We start from the raw sequence: 15,511 nt of genomic DNA, 5'->3' as shown, positions 1-15,511 counted from the left end.
AACGCTAGAGATACTAATGGACAGAACCATGGCATTGAAAAATGGCCTATCGCAAATGACCGCCGGACTGCCCGAGGCAATAGTGGGTGCAATTCGAGTTCGATTTGGGGGGATTCTCGACTCCAAAGATGCGCTGCTGGCCGCTGTCTCTCTGCCCAAATTCAAATTGCGCTGGGTTAAAGAAGAGGCGAGAAGAGATCAGATTAAGCTGTTGCTCACTACGGAGTGTCGCAAATTTGAGCCTGCACCCAACAATAATCCGACGCCTGCTGTTGCTGCTGCTAGTGAGGAGGAGGATGACTTCTTTTCCTTTGAGGAAGGACCCGAGGGTGAGAGCGCCGCTATGTCTGTGGAAACCGAGGTAATTACTTATCTGAACAGCGCCACAACGATGGAACACCTGCACCAGTTTAATAGAATAAAACAAATTTCAATCCGTTACAACGCGCCAACAGCATCCAGTGCACCGGTAGAAAGGCTGTTCAGTCTTGGCAGTCTTATACTCACCCCAAAACGAAATCGTCTCGGTGACCGACGCTTCGAACAGCTTCTTCTGATGCGTTTTAACAGGTACTATACTGTTATGGATTAGGCTCCAGAGTCTATCAAGGAAGGCTGGAAGGCTATGCCTTACGTTGTTTCATTTATTTGTCATTTGTTAATTTAGTCTAGGACAGGTCTAGTAGCCTATATTTATTTTATTTTGAGTCTGCCTACATAATGTGAATAGGACATGGTCATTGTTGTTTCCCTAAAATCTGATCTGTGAACTGTCCTTATTGTGTCCTTGTTGGACTGAAATGAGCCATAGACAGTCACATAGGCCTAATAATGGTTTGGTTTTCGTTTGTTCAGTTTTGCTCAGTTTGACAAATAAGGCCAGTGCTGGCCGTAGAGAGGCCTCCAATCCGAGCGAGCGCACGTTTATTTTAATTGTTGTGGGGGTCCGTGCCCTTCTTCAGTAGGTCTAATATTGTTTAATGTGTATATAGATTTTTTTGTTTGTTTTTATTTGTTTTATTTTATTAGGCTGTGTTTTAAGCTGCAATTGAGCCTAAATGGGACTATTTCGTTGGGTCTTACTCTTAAAGCCAATAGGCATGCTCTTTGTGTGTCATTGTTAAAAATGTATGCATGCCTTGTTCTTGAGTGTAATTGCACTATTTCGTTGGCTTATAAAGCCAGTAACCTTTATTTCATTGTTGAAAACATGTCAAGGCCTTGTTCTCATGAACCTGCTAGCTTTTTTCGTTTATACCGTAGGCTAACAAGTGTTTTGTTTACAATGTGTTTGTTCATTCATTATAATGACCGATGTCTTACAGCTAATATGTAGCCCATGTGTTTGTATTTTCCACATGACTGAAATGGTCCACTTGAAGAAAGCACCTTAAACAGCAATTTAATTTGCATTATATGCTGCTGCTCATGCAGATCTTGTTCTGTGGACTTTAATAAAAAAGGCATAGAGGTTTGTATCTTGTTGTCAAACGTGTCATGTCATTATAGGCCACATTTAAGAAGGTATAGGTCTATTGTGTTTCATATGAAAAAACAGACAAAATATAAAATAAAATAATAAAAAATATAAAATATAATAATAAAATATCTAGATAATTATTTGTTCAATTTGAGCTTTTTTTTTTTTTTTTTACCAAAAAGTAATAAGTAAAGTAATATTAATATATTACTCCTCCTCGGGGGGTAATATGTAACGAAAAATATTACTTTAAAATCAAGGTAATATGTAATCAGTCTATATTACTAAAAAAAGTAACGCTACCCAACACTGATGTTTATACATGAAACCCAATTTTATATATAAATATACACTATTATGTTGTAGCCCCACCCCCAGGGGGGTCCTACTCCATTTTTGGAGCTGTGTGGAACACAAGCTCCCTATACGTGGCCGTGTGTGTGGGTCTCCGTCCGTCCGTGTATGTAGCCTAAACTTCGGCGCGCTACTAGTCCCGCACCATTTACGCCACCCCCGCAATATATACATCAAAACGTGCGGCTCGGCCGGGAATGGTGTGCTAGTAACTTTCTTTCCGATCCGCCTTACAATGGCGACGTAATCGGCAAAAAACGACGCTGAATTGTCCCCATTGACTTATAATGGGACAATGCAAGACATCACATTCAAGTATTTTTCTCTCGCAAAGCATAGGAGCTACAGTTTCAAACCTCGGAGAGGAGATTCATAATGATTTTAAGAATGAATCCAAAAATAATTACATCACTCGGCCTCATGGTGGCGCTATAACGGCCCACTTTGCGTTTTGCCCCGTAACTCTTGAACCGTAGATCGGAAAATTAAAATTCTTTTTTCCCTGGATTCCTTGGGTCAAGACGCATCTCCCCATATAGGCCACGCCCATTTGCGCCAGGATAGATTTTCCGCCATCTTGAATTTTCTCCAAAACACACTTTTTGCACCTTTTCCTACATATTTTCTTTAAATGTCACAAAAATCGGTACACATGATCCTGGGTGACCAGAGAGGTGCTACACACACACACACACACACACACACACAGCTCCACTTCGAACAGAGGTTCGATTTTTTTTTTTAACTTGACTGCGCAACTTTAAAATGTGAGTTTGGACTGATGGTCATGACTGCTTTGTCGAGCATATGAACACAACCCGTCCCAGATGAGGAGGGTGATATTTGTCACTACACGTACTCCTACGGGCTGGGGGGGCGGCACCCTTCAGCAGGGAGTGTTTGGTGGGAGGAGTAGGACGAAGGGCTCCTCACTGGCAGTTGAGTCAGTAGGATACGAGAAGAAGAAATGTTATTTCCTTTATTGGAGTTAGGAGGATGAGTTACTGTATCCAAATGCGTGCCATGTATTCATCTGTGTGCATGTGTGTGTGTGTGTGTGTGTGTGTGTGTGTGTGTGTGTGTGTGTGTGTGTGTGTGTGTGTGTGCGTGTGCGTGTGCGTGCGTGTGCGTGCATGCGTGTGTGTCTTTGTTCAATTGAAAAGGAAACTAATGAAGTCTAAAGGTCCTGCAGCAGCCAAAGCAGAAGAGGAGAAGAAGAAGGGTCTGGCCCTGTTTGGACCCAGACCCCCCACCCCAAAACTGCTGCGCGCCGTCGGGGGGAACATCAACAGGAGTATCATCAGCAAACTCAAGGTAATCAGATTTTAATCATCTTTTCTATTTCTAACCACTTTTCCATTTACAAAGAATGGAGAGCTTATGTGGTTAACTCGATTTTATACTTCGACTATTTGAAAATATAGCAAGCGGGGGGGGGGGGGGGGGGGCACGGTGGCGCAGTCAGTAGTGCTGTCTGCTCACGGCTAGAAGGTCCTGGGTTCGATTCCCGCCGGGGACGCTGTGGTGCTGGGGGCGTGTTCTCTCCTCCGTGTCATCAGTGCCCATAACCTAGGTGGGGTTGGCAAAAGGGCCTTTCTGTGTGGAGTTTGCATGTTCTCCCTGTGTCTCCTAGGGTAGGTAGTAGGTACCCTCACAAAAAACATGCAGTAATCCTGGTCTCTACACTGCCTCCCCCTGGCCAGCCGGGGCGTCTGATGGAGGGGAAAGGAACTGGTTGGAATAGCGTGTTCCTTCCACACACAACGTCCAACCGGGTAAACTCCCCCCTATCAGGTGAAACGAAACAACTTGGACTCCTCATGCATAGAAGGAAGCATGAGGTCAGTCCGTTGTCTCCCCAGGTTGGCAAAGGGAGTGCAGCGCCCAAGATTACATTCGATAATTGGCACCGGGTGAAAAATGGCTTACATGGCTTAGGCGTTCCCGCATAACTTCTGGGTATGATGATGTCACGTGCATACCCTCTAAAAGGGGAGATATAATGGACCGAAGTCAAGTTAACTTTTTGTGCTCAGTAGTATCTGAGCTACACAAATCTACTACCAAGAAAAGAAAACAAATCTCAAATCACAAGAATCGAATGCAGTTGTGAAAACTGAAATATTAGGCCTACTGTATAAAACACACATCACAGTTTGTGCTCTGCAGTGCACATTACTGTTGATTCCATCAACTAAAACTAGGACGGATTATCTTGACTACCTTGTTCAATGTTCACTGACTAAATGATACGCTATGATGATTAAAACTAAGACTAAATATATTGAAAATGTTGTCAACAAATAAAAAAAATACTAAAATATTAGGGAGGTACTAGTGGAACTAAAAGACAAGTAATTTTATGTTTGGTTGTGCTCGGGTGTTGCGCTCTGAAAATAGCGAATCTACAAGCTCGTAGATCGGCTTGTAGATAAAATAGATACAATTGTAAATAAAATAGATAAATGACAGTTGTGAGCTTGTAGATCAGCTATTTTCAGCATGCAACCAAGTGTAAAATCAGCCATCAAGGCCTGCCAAAATATATAACGCTAAAACATTTCAGATGACTAAAATATGACTAATTTATTCAAAAGACTGACTAAAACTGAATCAAAATTTGATGTCAAAATCAACACTGCTACAATGTATAACAGATGCATTAAGGTTACCTTAAGGTGTATTTATTTATTGTGTATTGTTTCTTTTCCAGAGTGCTGCTGGTTAACAGTGAAGATTCCAGTCGGTTGTACTTTATACATTTTAATATTTCCTGTTTATTGGGGGATTAATGACTGTTCTAGTAAAGTGTATTTTTCACTTGTTTGTACATGTATTGAGTGTACTATTCCAAAATATTTTTGTCAAATGCTTTTTTTGTTTTTCTTTTCTTTTTTTCTTTTTTGTTGTTGCAATCCTGGATGTATCTGTGTATGAATCGCAACAAGATCAAACTGTATTTGAAATTATTTCTTGACCTTTTGTTTTAGCCTGGTTTATTCTTTTTTGTCAGGATAGTTCATCTGCACATTTTAATTTCCAATATTATGGTTGTTGATTTGTTAGAATAAATGGCTTACTGTTGACCTGTTGTCGATCTGAGAGGTATTTAAAAGGAGGGTTATGTGATGTTTTCTTTTTACACAATGAGTGTAAAATAGCTCTATATTCCCATAGTAATCATTACAAGAGTGTTTGTTCAATAGTACTTTAGTAAACAGAAATAACTCTGTTTAGCAGTCAGAGGACCCCCAAATTGACATGTATTACCCCGTGGACTCCCATTTGAAAATATATGCCAGGGACCCCCTTATAAGAGAAGATGTTTACGGCTATAGCAGTGATTCTGAACCATTTTAATTTCAAGGACCTCCAGTTTGACATGCATTAGGCTACGGACTCCCATTTAATGGCATTTCTATCTCTGAGACCCCAATTTACAATTTAAAATCAATGTTAATTTTACCCTGAGAGTGTACAAATGGAACAGGTCCATTTGGTTCCATTTGTAAACTCCTTCAAGGACCCCACTTAATGAGAACCAATTGGATACTTACAGGATGGAAAACTGGAATTGTAACATTAAATAATAATAAAATAAATAAAATAAAAATAAAATGAATAAAAATGGGTGCTCTCTCTCCTGTTTGGAATTGGTGATCCACCGGGGAAAAGATTGTTCTGCTCATTAAAGAGCAGGAAAGATGGGGAGACTTTTACTGAACAAAGTATTCCATAGCAATGATTACTATCAGAATATTACAGATGTAACTAAATAATGAACATGCACAGGAAGATTGATGCTATTAAGTGTTTTTTGTTTATTTGTTTCTCACTATTCATTTACAATAAACTCACTGTATAGGTGGCATAAATACATTTCTCAAATTGCATATTCAACACACTTCTACCAGGTAACTGCAGTAACAATTTTTTTTTTTTTTTACTTTATTTGTCAGATACATATACTGTAATTGTTTTCCGCCTTTGACCCATCTCTTGGAGCGGTGGTCTGCAGCCATGCCACACTCCGGAATCAGTAACAGTGATCGACCCCCCCAATCCAACCCTTGATGCTGAGTACCAAGCAGGGAGGCATTGGTTCCCATTTTTAGTCTTTGGTATGACCCGACCGTGGAATCGAACCCTTGACCTCCCATTCTCAGGGCGGACACTCCTCAAGGCCACCGAGCTGGTAGCATTTTCACTAATTTTACTTCTACTCCACCATTGGCTGCTGTTTACACCGCGGCAATGGTGGCGGTGCTCTCTACATGCATGGGGACGCTCAAGAAAACGGTCAGTTTCAGTTTCAGTTTAGGCATTCAGCAGAGGCTTTTAATCCAAAGCGACTTACAATAAGCAGATAATACATCACTATAATAAACAAGATAACATGTCAGAACATCAACAATAATATAACAAATGCATATGAATATCAATCTAAAAGAACAATATAATCAGTAAAGAAAAAAGGATTCTAAAAAACTTAAAAACAAATGCTAGCTTCCTGTATGGTCATTGAGTGTTTCAGTAGTGCTATGGCTTTAGGTGGAGTCTGAAAAGGTGAGTCTTCAGTCCACGGCAAAAGCTAGCGAGTGAGTCCGTTGTTTTAAGTGCGACAGGGAGTTTATTCCACAGCTTGGGGGCCAGGAGGGCAAACTGTCTCGGACGAGTGGATTTTTGTCCTGGAGCTTTTAGCGATGGTTCTGTCAGCATCCCTGTGTTGGCTGATCTAAGTGAACGGGTGGGGGTGTAGGGGTTGATCAGGTTTTGGAGGTATGGAGGAGCCATACCTTTGGCTGCTTTGGTCTATACTGTATGTCACCTGGAAATATACATTAGGCTGCTTTTTAGGCTGTCTCTTCATCCATCCGTTTATCCATCTGTCTGTCACCTAGTAATATATTATTTATTATTAACACCACCAATGTCTTTCAAAATCTGACAGGTCGCCGCCACAGACGCCAAACGGTCGCCAAACAGCTTTTTCAGTGGTTTAGGCTTGATGCCGCTCTCCGGCACCCATGAGTGAAAATGTATTCACAAATAATATGTATATAAATTAAACTATATAATTTATCTCTTAATATAGCAAAATTGAAGGAATCGATTCCTGATGAAGCCGGTCGATTTGACATATTTGAGTAGCGCAGCAAAAAAAAGTTTATCTAGGGGGGGATGGAAGATGGATGGATGGATGGATGGAATAAAGTCAGACAAGTACTATAGTCTGGATGCCCTGCAGGGGAAACAATACGTGACAGTTGCTGTGTTAACAATATTGATTTATAGGCTGCTTCTGTCTGTCAGTCTGGCTGTCTGTCTGTCACCTACACCTGGTAGTTTAATCCATTATTAAGAATGTGACTATAAACTATTCCTTAGTTTTGCATTTGTTTTTCTTTTGGCTCCCGGATTCTTTAATTTTTTTCGGTGGAGTCTTCCAACGCAGTGTGAAGTCCGTTGCTCCCTGGTTGGCCAGTGCGTCATGCAACTGAAGGGGAAGATATTTAGAGAGATTTCTCCTTAATTTAATTTGTTCTCTCTTAATTGAACAAGTTATACATACACTTTATAAGAGCTATAATTACCTGTTGTAGGATTTGGGCATTGTTGGCTGGATCTGTCATGTCAGCATCGGTCTGAATCTTCATCCTCATCACCTTCACTTGCTGAAGAGCTGCCTCCCACCACACACAAACCAAATAAAATGCATTATAAAATATGTAAAACCATAGTTTTTTTTTCTATTCATTCAACCTTATTCCGTGGCTAGCTCTGGTCCATAGCGTTAGAAGGAGTTCTCCTTAACACTATGTCACTTTGCATCCGCTGGGAAGGAGACAAAGCCTGTGATCCCTCTTGTCTGGTCCAAAAATAACAAAAACTGTTTCGCTATTCACCAAAACAAAGGTATCTGTGGCGAGTTGAAATCTTACTCTACTTAGTGGACTCACTCTGGGCCCCCCACCACACGCCTAAAATACATTTCTAGGGCGAAATGAAAAATGAATCTGCCAGATGGAGACACTACTTCTTCTAGTATCTTATGATTTGTCCTCGCCATCACGGTGCCAACTCACTACTACCGTGCAAATCAGAGGACCGCGCATTAGTCTTGTTGGGTGTTATTCGGCTCTGCGACGTTGGAAGCGCAGTTTGTGGCTTGGTAGGGGATAGTAGGGGATTTTTTTATTTTTTTTTATCATTTATTTATATAGAAATGAAGCAACACACAGAGAAAAACTCAATGGCGCCCCTGTAAGAGGCATGTCGGCACACTGGAGAAAGCCAGGAATAAGGTGAAAAGATAAGTATAACTTACTTGTGGAGAAGGCACTCACCTCCATAGCAGAAGAATGTGCACTTTTCATGACATTCTTCATCACCCCAAGTCAAATGTGGAGGCCTCAAAATGGCACAGTTACGGCGTCCACCTCTGGGATATCTGCCAGCCCAGTAGGTGAAGGAGACGTTGCTCTGGTCAGACCACTTCCACGGTACTCTGTGAAGGCCGATCCATGACGGATCATATTTTGCTGCATACGCTGCAGACATGACCCGATTGTTTTCTTCTGCACTTGTGATGACTGCTAAGTCATTAATTGAACTAATTAATTAATTAATTAATTCTCACATCTTGAGCTTGTATCAGATTCAGCTATTTCTTTGGTACAGTATATAAAATAGGGCTCAAGTGGTTAATCTGACTAATCATTTTAGTCAATTATAATCAATTGAAACGGTCAAAGACATTATCGATGAAGTTGCAGTCTAGGAATATGAGGAGTATGAGGAGGTTCTTTAAAAGTTGGGAGTAAAGTCTTACCATCATAACAGACATAAAATAAAGAACTTTGACAGCCTACGTCATCCCATAAACCACCAGGACGGACTGCCACACAGAGCTCGCTCCCGATTTTTGGGTGTCTGGAACCCCAGTTATGATACTGTGTCCTGATCGGTGCACCAACCGTTGACCATCTCCAAGAGTCCATGTCATTGCCTATGGTTCCGTTCCAGGACTTGGGGTCGTCGTACAGTCCAAACCATGAATATTCACTGCTATTCAATGCTTTCAGACTGTTGACATCTTCCATGCTCTCTATGGTGGCCAGGTCGGTGTACTTCTCTCTGCAGTAGCGCTGAGCTTCGGTCCAGGTCAGTTCCATGTTGACAAAGTGATACTGGCGAAGGAGCCGACAACCAGATGGTATGTAGAATCCTGAAGGTTGAGCACAGTGGCATGAATGATATGAGAATGTTTCTGACTAATTGATTGATTGAAAAAATATCTTGAAGCCCTAAATCCCTTTAAAGGACAACTTTGTTTTTTTTACAACAAGGGTTCATAATTATTTTAGATTGTAATTAGAGAAAAGAAAAAGGGACGTGGGGGCATGCGTACGCATGGGGGCATGTGTACAAGTGACTAAATATGTATTTTTAGACACAATAAGCCTGCAATTTCTTTATTGCTATTTACAGTAACCCCAGAAGTCACATCTGCCCATGAAAGATTGTGGTGCATCTTGGGAATGGGCTTATTCTGTGTAAAAAGACATATTTAGGCACTTGTACCGCATGCCCCCAGCCACTGAAATCAAAATAATCAAAATATCTAAAAAGTAAATGAAAACATTTTAACTCTCATCTTTTATATTCTTTAATTACGATCTAAAATATGAACCCTTGTTGTAAAAAAACAAAGTTGTCCTTTAAGCCAACTGGCCTGTAAATAATTTAGTTGAATAAAATGTACACTCACCATTTAGAACTCAATGTCTGATGTTTATCGTCTGTTGATTTCCCCAAAGGAATGAATAAACGCGTCTGGCAGATGTGACTTATAAGGATTGGAATGTGACCTGAGGGCAGCATTCAATTTCATTGGTCCTCGCGCCTGGCCAATCAGTAACAGTTGGAGGCGGGGCGGGGGCGGGTTCAATGCAATTTTGAATTGTTCAGTGGCAGCCATCTCTGTATAACATTCAGTCAGTCAGTTAGTCTGCTCCTGCTGCCTTCAGTGAAAGCCTGCTACTGCTTCAGTGCAAGCCTACTACTACACTAAACTATTAAAATCTTCACTACTCGCTACACTGCCTAAGCATATTGCTTCATCTGCAAGGTAAGACTTTTAAATATGAATTTGTTGATGTTTGCTAGAACTACATTTAGAAACTTTCATTAAGCTAAGGTTTGCTAGCTGACTAACTTAGCAAGGTGTTGATTTCATTTAGCTAATGTTAGCCACGGTAGCTTAGCCTTGTTACCATAGATAGTCTGCTATGTTGAAACTAGCTGTTCCAACTCTGCCTTGAATTGTAATGTAATTAAATCATTTTCAAATGTAGCAACCTAACAGGTTGCTAATGTTAACATTTTCAAACATAGCTACCAAGCTACTGTTGTTAGCGAATGCAGCTTGGCCTTGTTACATAGCTACTCTGTTGAAATTAGCTGTTCAAACTGCCTTGAATTGCAATGTTATTTAAATCATTTTGTTGTGTTGAGGCGCCTCAGTACGGCTGCAGAGTTCATGTGCAACCTCTTCCAGAGAGAGATAGAGACACTAGAAACTAGTGTCTCTATCTCATTGCCCTCAGGGCAGCATTTTAACATTGGTCTATGCATATCATTTAAGCTGCCCTCAGACCAGCATTGACTAACTGCACTCAGAGCAACATTTTAACATTGGTCTATGCATGTCATTTAGGCTGCCCCCAGAGCAGCATTGCTCTTTGCATATCATTTAAGCTGCCCTCAGAGCAGCATCTTAACATTGGTCTATGCATATCGTTTAAGCTGCCCTCAGAGCAGCATTGACAAAGTGACCCAAGAGCAGCATTTTAACATTGCTCTTTGCATATTATGTAAGCTGCCCTCAGAGCAGCATTGACCAACTGCCCTCAGAGCAGCATTTTAACATTGGTCTATGCATGTCATTTAGGCTGCCCTCAGAGCAGCATTGAAAAAGTGACCCCAGAGCAGCATTGCTCTTTGCATATCGTTTAAGCTGCCCTCAGAGCAGCATTGACAAAGTGCCCTCAGAGCAGCATTTTAACATTGGTCTATGCATATAATTTAGGCTGCCCTCAGAGCAGCATTGACAAAGTGACCCCAGAGCAGCATTGCTCTTGCTTTTTGTATATCACATAAGCTGCCCTCAGAGCAGCATCTTAACATTGGTCTGTGCATATCGTTTAAGCTGCCCTCAGAGCAACATTGACAAAGTGCCCTCAGAGCAGCATTTTAACATTGCTCTTTGCATATTATGTAAGCTGCCCTCAGAGCAGCATTGAAAAAGTGCCCTCAGAGCAGCATTTTAACATTGCTCTTTGCATATTATGTAAGCTGCCCTCAGAGCAGCATTGACAAAGTGCCCTCAGAGCAGCATTTTAACATTGGTCTATGCAAATCATTTCGGCTGCCCTCAGAGCAGCATTGACAAAGTGCCCCCAGAGCAGCATTTTAACATTGCTCTTTGCATATTATGTATGCTGCCCTCGGAGCAGCATTGACCAACTGCCCTCAGAGCAGCATTTCAGCAATGCTATTTGCATATCATTTAAGCTGCCCTCAGACCAGCATTGACTAACTGCCCTCAGAGCAGCATTTTTAGATTGGTCTATGCATCTCATTTAAGCTGCCCTCAGAGCAGCATTTTAACATTGGTCTATGCATATCATTTAGGCTGCCCCCAGAGCAGCATCTTAACATTGGTCTATGCATATCGTTTAAGCTGCCCTCAGAGCAGCATTGACAAAGTGCCCTCAGAGCAGCATGTTAACATTGCTCTTTGCATATTATGTAAGCTGCCCTCAGAGCAGCATTGACCAACTGCCCTCAGAGCAGCATTTCAGCATTGCTAGCCTATTTGCATATCATTTAAGCTGCCCTCAGAGCAGCATTGACTAACTGCCCTCAGAGCAGCATTTTAACATTGCTCTTTGCATATAATTTAAGCTGCCCTCAGAGCAGCATCTTAACATTGGTCTATGCATATCATTTAAGCTGCCCTCAAAGCAGCATTTTAACATTGCTCCTTGCATATCATTTAAGCTGCCCTCAGAGCAGCATTGACAAAGTTCCCTCAGAGCAGCAATTTAACATAGGTCTGTAACTTTGACAGTGTACAAATGGAAACAAATGGACCTGTTAGGGTCCATTTGGTTCCATTATTACATTGGAACCAAATGGTTCCAAATGGTTCCTGAGGTCAGGTTGCAGCGGTTAACAGCAGCAGGCTGTTGCCGTTCTGGTGTGAACAGTTATTTGCTTTTGTTTTTGTAAAAATGTTTCGTGTGAACTTAATTCCACTCTCATACATTCGTATAGGTTGACGGAGGAGGGGGTTCAAGCATCAGTCTTCTGAGGACCTTAAACACCAACAGCATACTGCAGGGTTAGCATACAAGACCATTCTTGGGCCAAGTCCCATTGTACTGTTTACGGTGCCTGACGAGGTTTAGGGTCCAGCTCCCATATCCTGAGGTCCTCCTACAACTGCATCCTTCCTGACAGGTGGAATCATCGTGTGGTACTGGTACGGGAGCTGTACTGCTCTTCAGTGCGGTCAGCTCAGCGGGCAGTTGGAGATTAGCTTCCTTTCCTCCATGGAATGAGAGGTGATGCATGGCCAAGGCTGAACGGATTGTGGGGGACTTCTGTTCAGGCAAGCGGTACCTTAGCCTTTCCATCCGCTCCAAAAGTACATTCTTCTTGGCTGCCATCAGCCAAATGGACAAACATTGAACACTACATGCCCTGGACTAGGTGGCTATGTGGCCTTTTGTCTGTGGCTTATGTTTGGCCAGATTAATTAAACCTTGTTAGTAATAAAGTATGAAAGAATGAATGTCTCTCCAGCCTTACAGGAAACCTGTTGATTAAAGGTTGAAAATACTTCATAATTCCATTGTAATGTAAATAAATAGTGTTTGCCCTGTGCATGTATGAATAGTAAAAGAGAATGTTACCATGAAGCAGCAATGAAAGTTTAACATGGGAGAGAAAGACAGAATGTTACCAGATGCAATAAGATGAGTCTCTCTCTCTCTCTGTCTGTCTGTCTTTCTGTCTATTTGTACACAGTCAAAGTTACAGACTTGTAGGTCAATTTAGACCCCCATAAAGGAACCTATGAGAGTCCCTGAAATACACTTTACTTTAATACACTACCACTGATATAGACTGTTTAAGCAGCTTTTTAACCTTTAACCTTGGAAGAGGAAAGAAGACAGCTTGACAATGATGTTGTGATATGAGACCATTATCTGTACTGTAACAAAATGGAATGTTTAAGAACCACTGCTCCAGTGAAGTAAGTGAGGTTTTCAGTGTTAATAATTGTTTTAAAACTATAATTGATTTAAAATTGGAATTCTGGTATGACACTGTAAATGATGTTTACAATAAAAAATGATTTCTATCATTTGTATTAAAGTTAGTGTTGAAAACATTAAATAATGATTCTGCATGCTTTATTGGGTAATCTCTATAATCTGCTTATAACACTATAATTATAATATAACGGACTCCTCACAAACACGGGAAACATTGCTACACAAAGCACAAAAAGTAATGTACTGTAAACCTTCATTATACCGAGAATTATTGATAATGGCTTTATATTCATACTATTTTGCTAGAATATGTTTTCACTATAGCATACTGGTCATGATACTCATTTATCTCTTTGTTATTATCTTCCACTATAATAGGTATTACAACAATGAGTCCACTATAGGACCCCCATAACTCAGAGGAAGATATTATGTTCCGTCTGTCTTTCTGTATGTCACACTTCATGCTTCATATATGGCCACACTGCAAGACACTTGCAAATAGACCACGTGAGCCCATATCTGGGAATGCCCATATTGTGTCAATCTCTATCTCTCTATGATGTCAGACGGTCAAAGTTGATCCTATGCCAAAGCTCCAGTGCCCAGCAGTCTGCAGTCACCCAGGCGGGTGCGTGCACACGACCATTTGCACGCGCCCTCGCCCTTATACTAGTAAGGTATTATGATACTTTACCTTATAAAGTATCATGAGTATGTTTTGGATTTTAGTTACTCAAATTATACAGCATTATAAATAGATTAAATGCATTGTAAGTATATTTGTGAAGCTTTATTTGGGATGCAAAGCAAGTGTAGCCAACAATGACTGTAGTCTCCTAAGGTCATAATACGTTCTACCAAAGACTGATATACAGTATGTTATCTGAGACCAGATGAGTGAGTCATGTTCTTATGGGTACCAAGCTCGATTATGCGCTGGCCTGGGAGTGAAACAACCCAAAAGAGTTCATCCAGAGGTCATCAATATGTCCGTACCTGGATAAATGTGTCCATGGCAAAGACCTGTCCTTCTCCGTGCCAAATATTTAGATTTTCTATGGATGACCCGCTTCATCCCTATGCTTCTGTACAGGCCCATATTATATAGAGATAATGTGGTTATTTGTTGTTTCTAAACACTTTAGAAAGTCAGAATGTTAGCTGTCTGACTGACAGTATGAGTATATAGAATGATGGAGGCTAAACCAGTTTGAAGACGACCGTCATGTTGGCAATGACGATAAAAGAAGGCTAGAGACTGGAACACAACCACCCTAAGGACTACAAACCATGGATTATCATCTAGACCTGCTGCACAATATGAAATAGAGCTGCTACCTTTAAAGGACACAATGCGACATAGATCTGTTTACACACTGCTGTACCCCCTCCAACTGTATATACAGTATGTTCCCCATTGTCAACAGTTTTGGCAATGTATGTAAATGTATGTTTTCTCATGTCAATAAAGCAAACATCAATATTGTATATTGAACAAAACTGGCCAACCCCTTAAACCCTACCCAGTTCTAATCCCTCTTCCATAATTGGGTTGATCAATGCTTTAATGTCCTTATAAAGTTTTAAACTAGGACAGCATTGAGGACCGTGACAGTGTCCAATATTGTGGGGCTGTCATTGACGTTATTATTGCCCATACAGTATATGGAACATGAAGTGTTACAGACAGACAGAATGACAGACAGACCATAACTTAATATCTTCCTCAGAGTTATGGGGGTCCTATTGGACTGATTATTAGAGGTTTGCATAGGAAAAGGTACAGTTTAATGAAGGTACAGTTCACTGGTACAAGGTCAACTAAAAGGAGATCGTAGAAAAGCACTTGGCTTATTAACACAGGAAACCATTGAAGTATCTCATATACTCATTGTTGTAATACCTATTATCGTGGAAGATAATAACAAAGAGATAAATCAGTAGCATGACCAGTATGTTATAGATAAAACATCAGTATTCTAGCAAAATAGTATAAATATGAAGCCATTATCAATAATTATCGGTATAATGAAGGTTTACAGTACATTACTCTTTTTGTGCTTTGTGTAGCAATGTTTCTCATGCGTGTGAGGAGGAGTCAGTTATATTAAAGTTATACCCAATTACCCAATAAAGCATGCAAATGATAGAAATCAATTTCTTTATTGTAAACATTGTGGTCATTTACAGTGTTCACAGAAATACATCAGAATCAACTGTCATACCAGAATTACAATTTTAAATCAATTATAGTTTTAAAACATCTATTAACACTCAAACCTCACTTACTTCACTGGAGCAGTTGTTCTCAAACATTCCATTTTGT

The 15,511-nt window shown here is 40.6% G+C and overlaps 1 protein-coding gene across 1 annotated transcript in view; it reads left to right on the top strand.

The window, feature by feature from the left end:
• LOC308306749 (cyclic nucleotide-gated channel beta-3-like) overlaps nt 1-12,462 on the top strand; it is a gene marked incomplete at both ends in the record, with an annotated part of 35,853 nt that extends 23,391 nt beyond the window's left edge. Inside the window, 3 exons of the mRNA XM_080751794.1 lie at nt 2,998-3,148; nt 12,176-12,242; nt 12,362-12,462. Of these exons, the coding sequence (XP_080607920.1) occupies nt 2,998-3,148; nt 12,176-12,242; nt 12,362-12,462 (319 nt within the window). The remainder of the gene's footprint in view (nt 1-2,997; nt 3,149-12,175; nt 12,243-12,361) is intronic.
• Between the last annotated feature and the right edge of the window lie 3,049 nt (nt 12,463-15,511).

The sequence above is a fragment of the Nannobrachium achirus genome (genome assembly GCF_963921795.1).
Source record: "Nannobrachium achirus genome assembly, chromosome: 21".
In the NCBI taxonomy this organism is placed as follows: Eukaryota; Metazoa; Chordata; class Actinopteri; order Myctophiformes; family Myctophidae; genus Nannobrachium; species Nannobrachium achirus.
The sequence above is the reverse complement of the archived record's forward strand: the minus strand, read 5'-3'. Positions and strand labels throughout refer to the sequence as shown.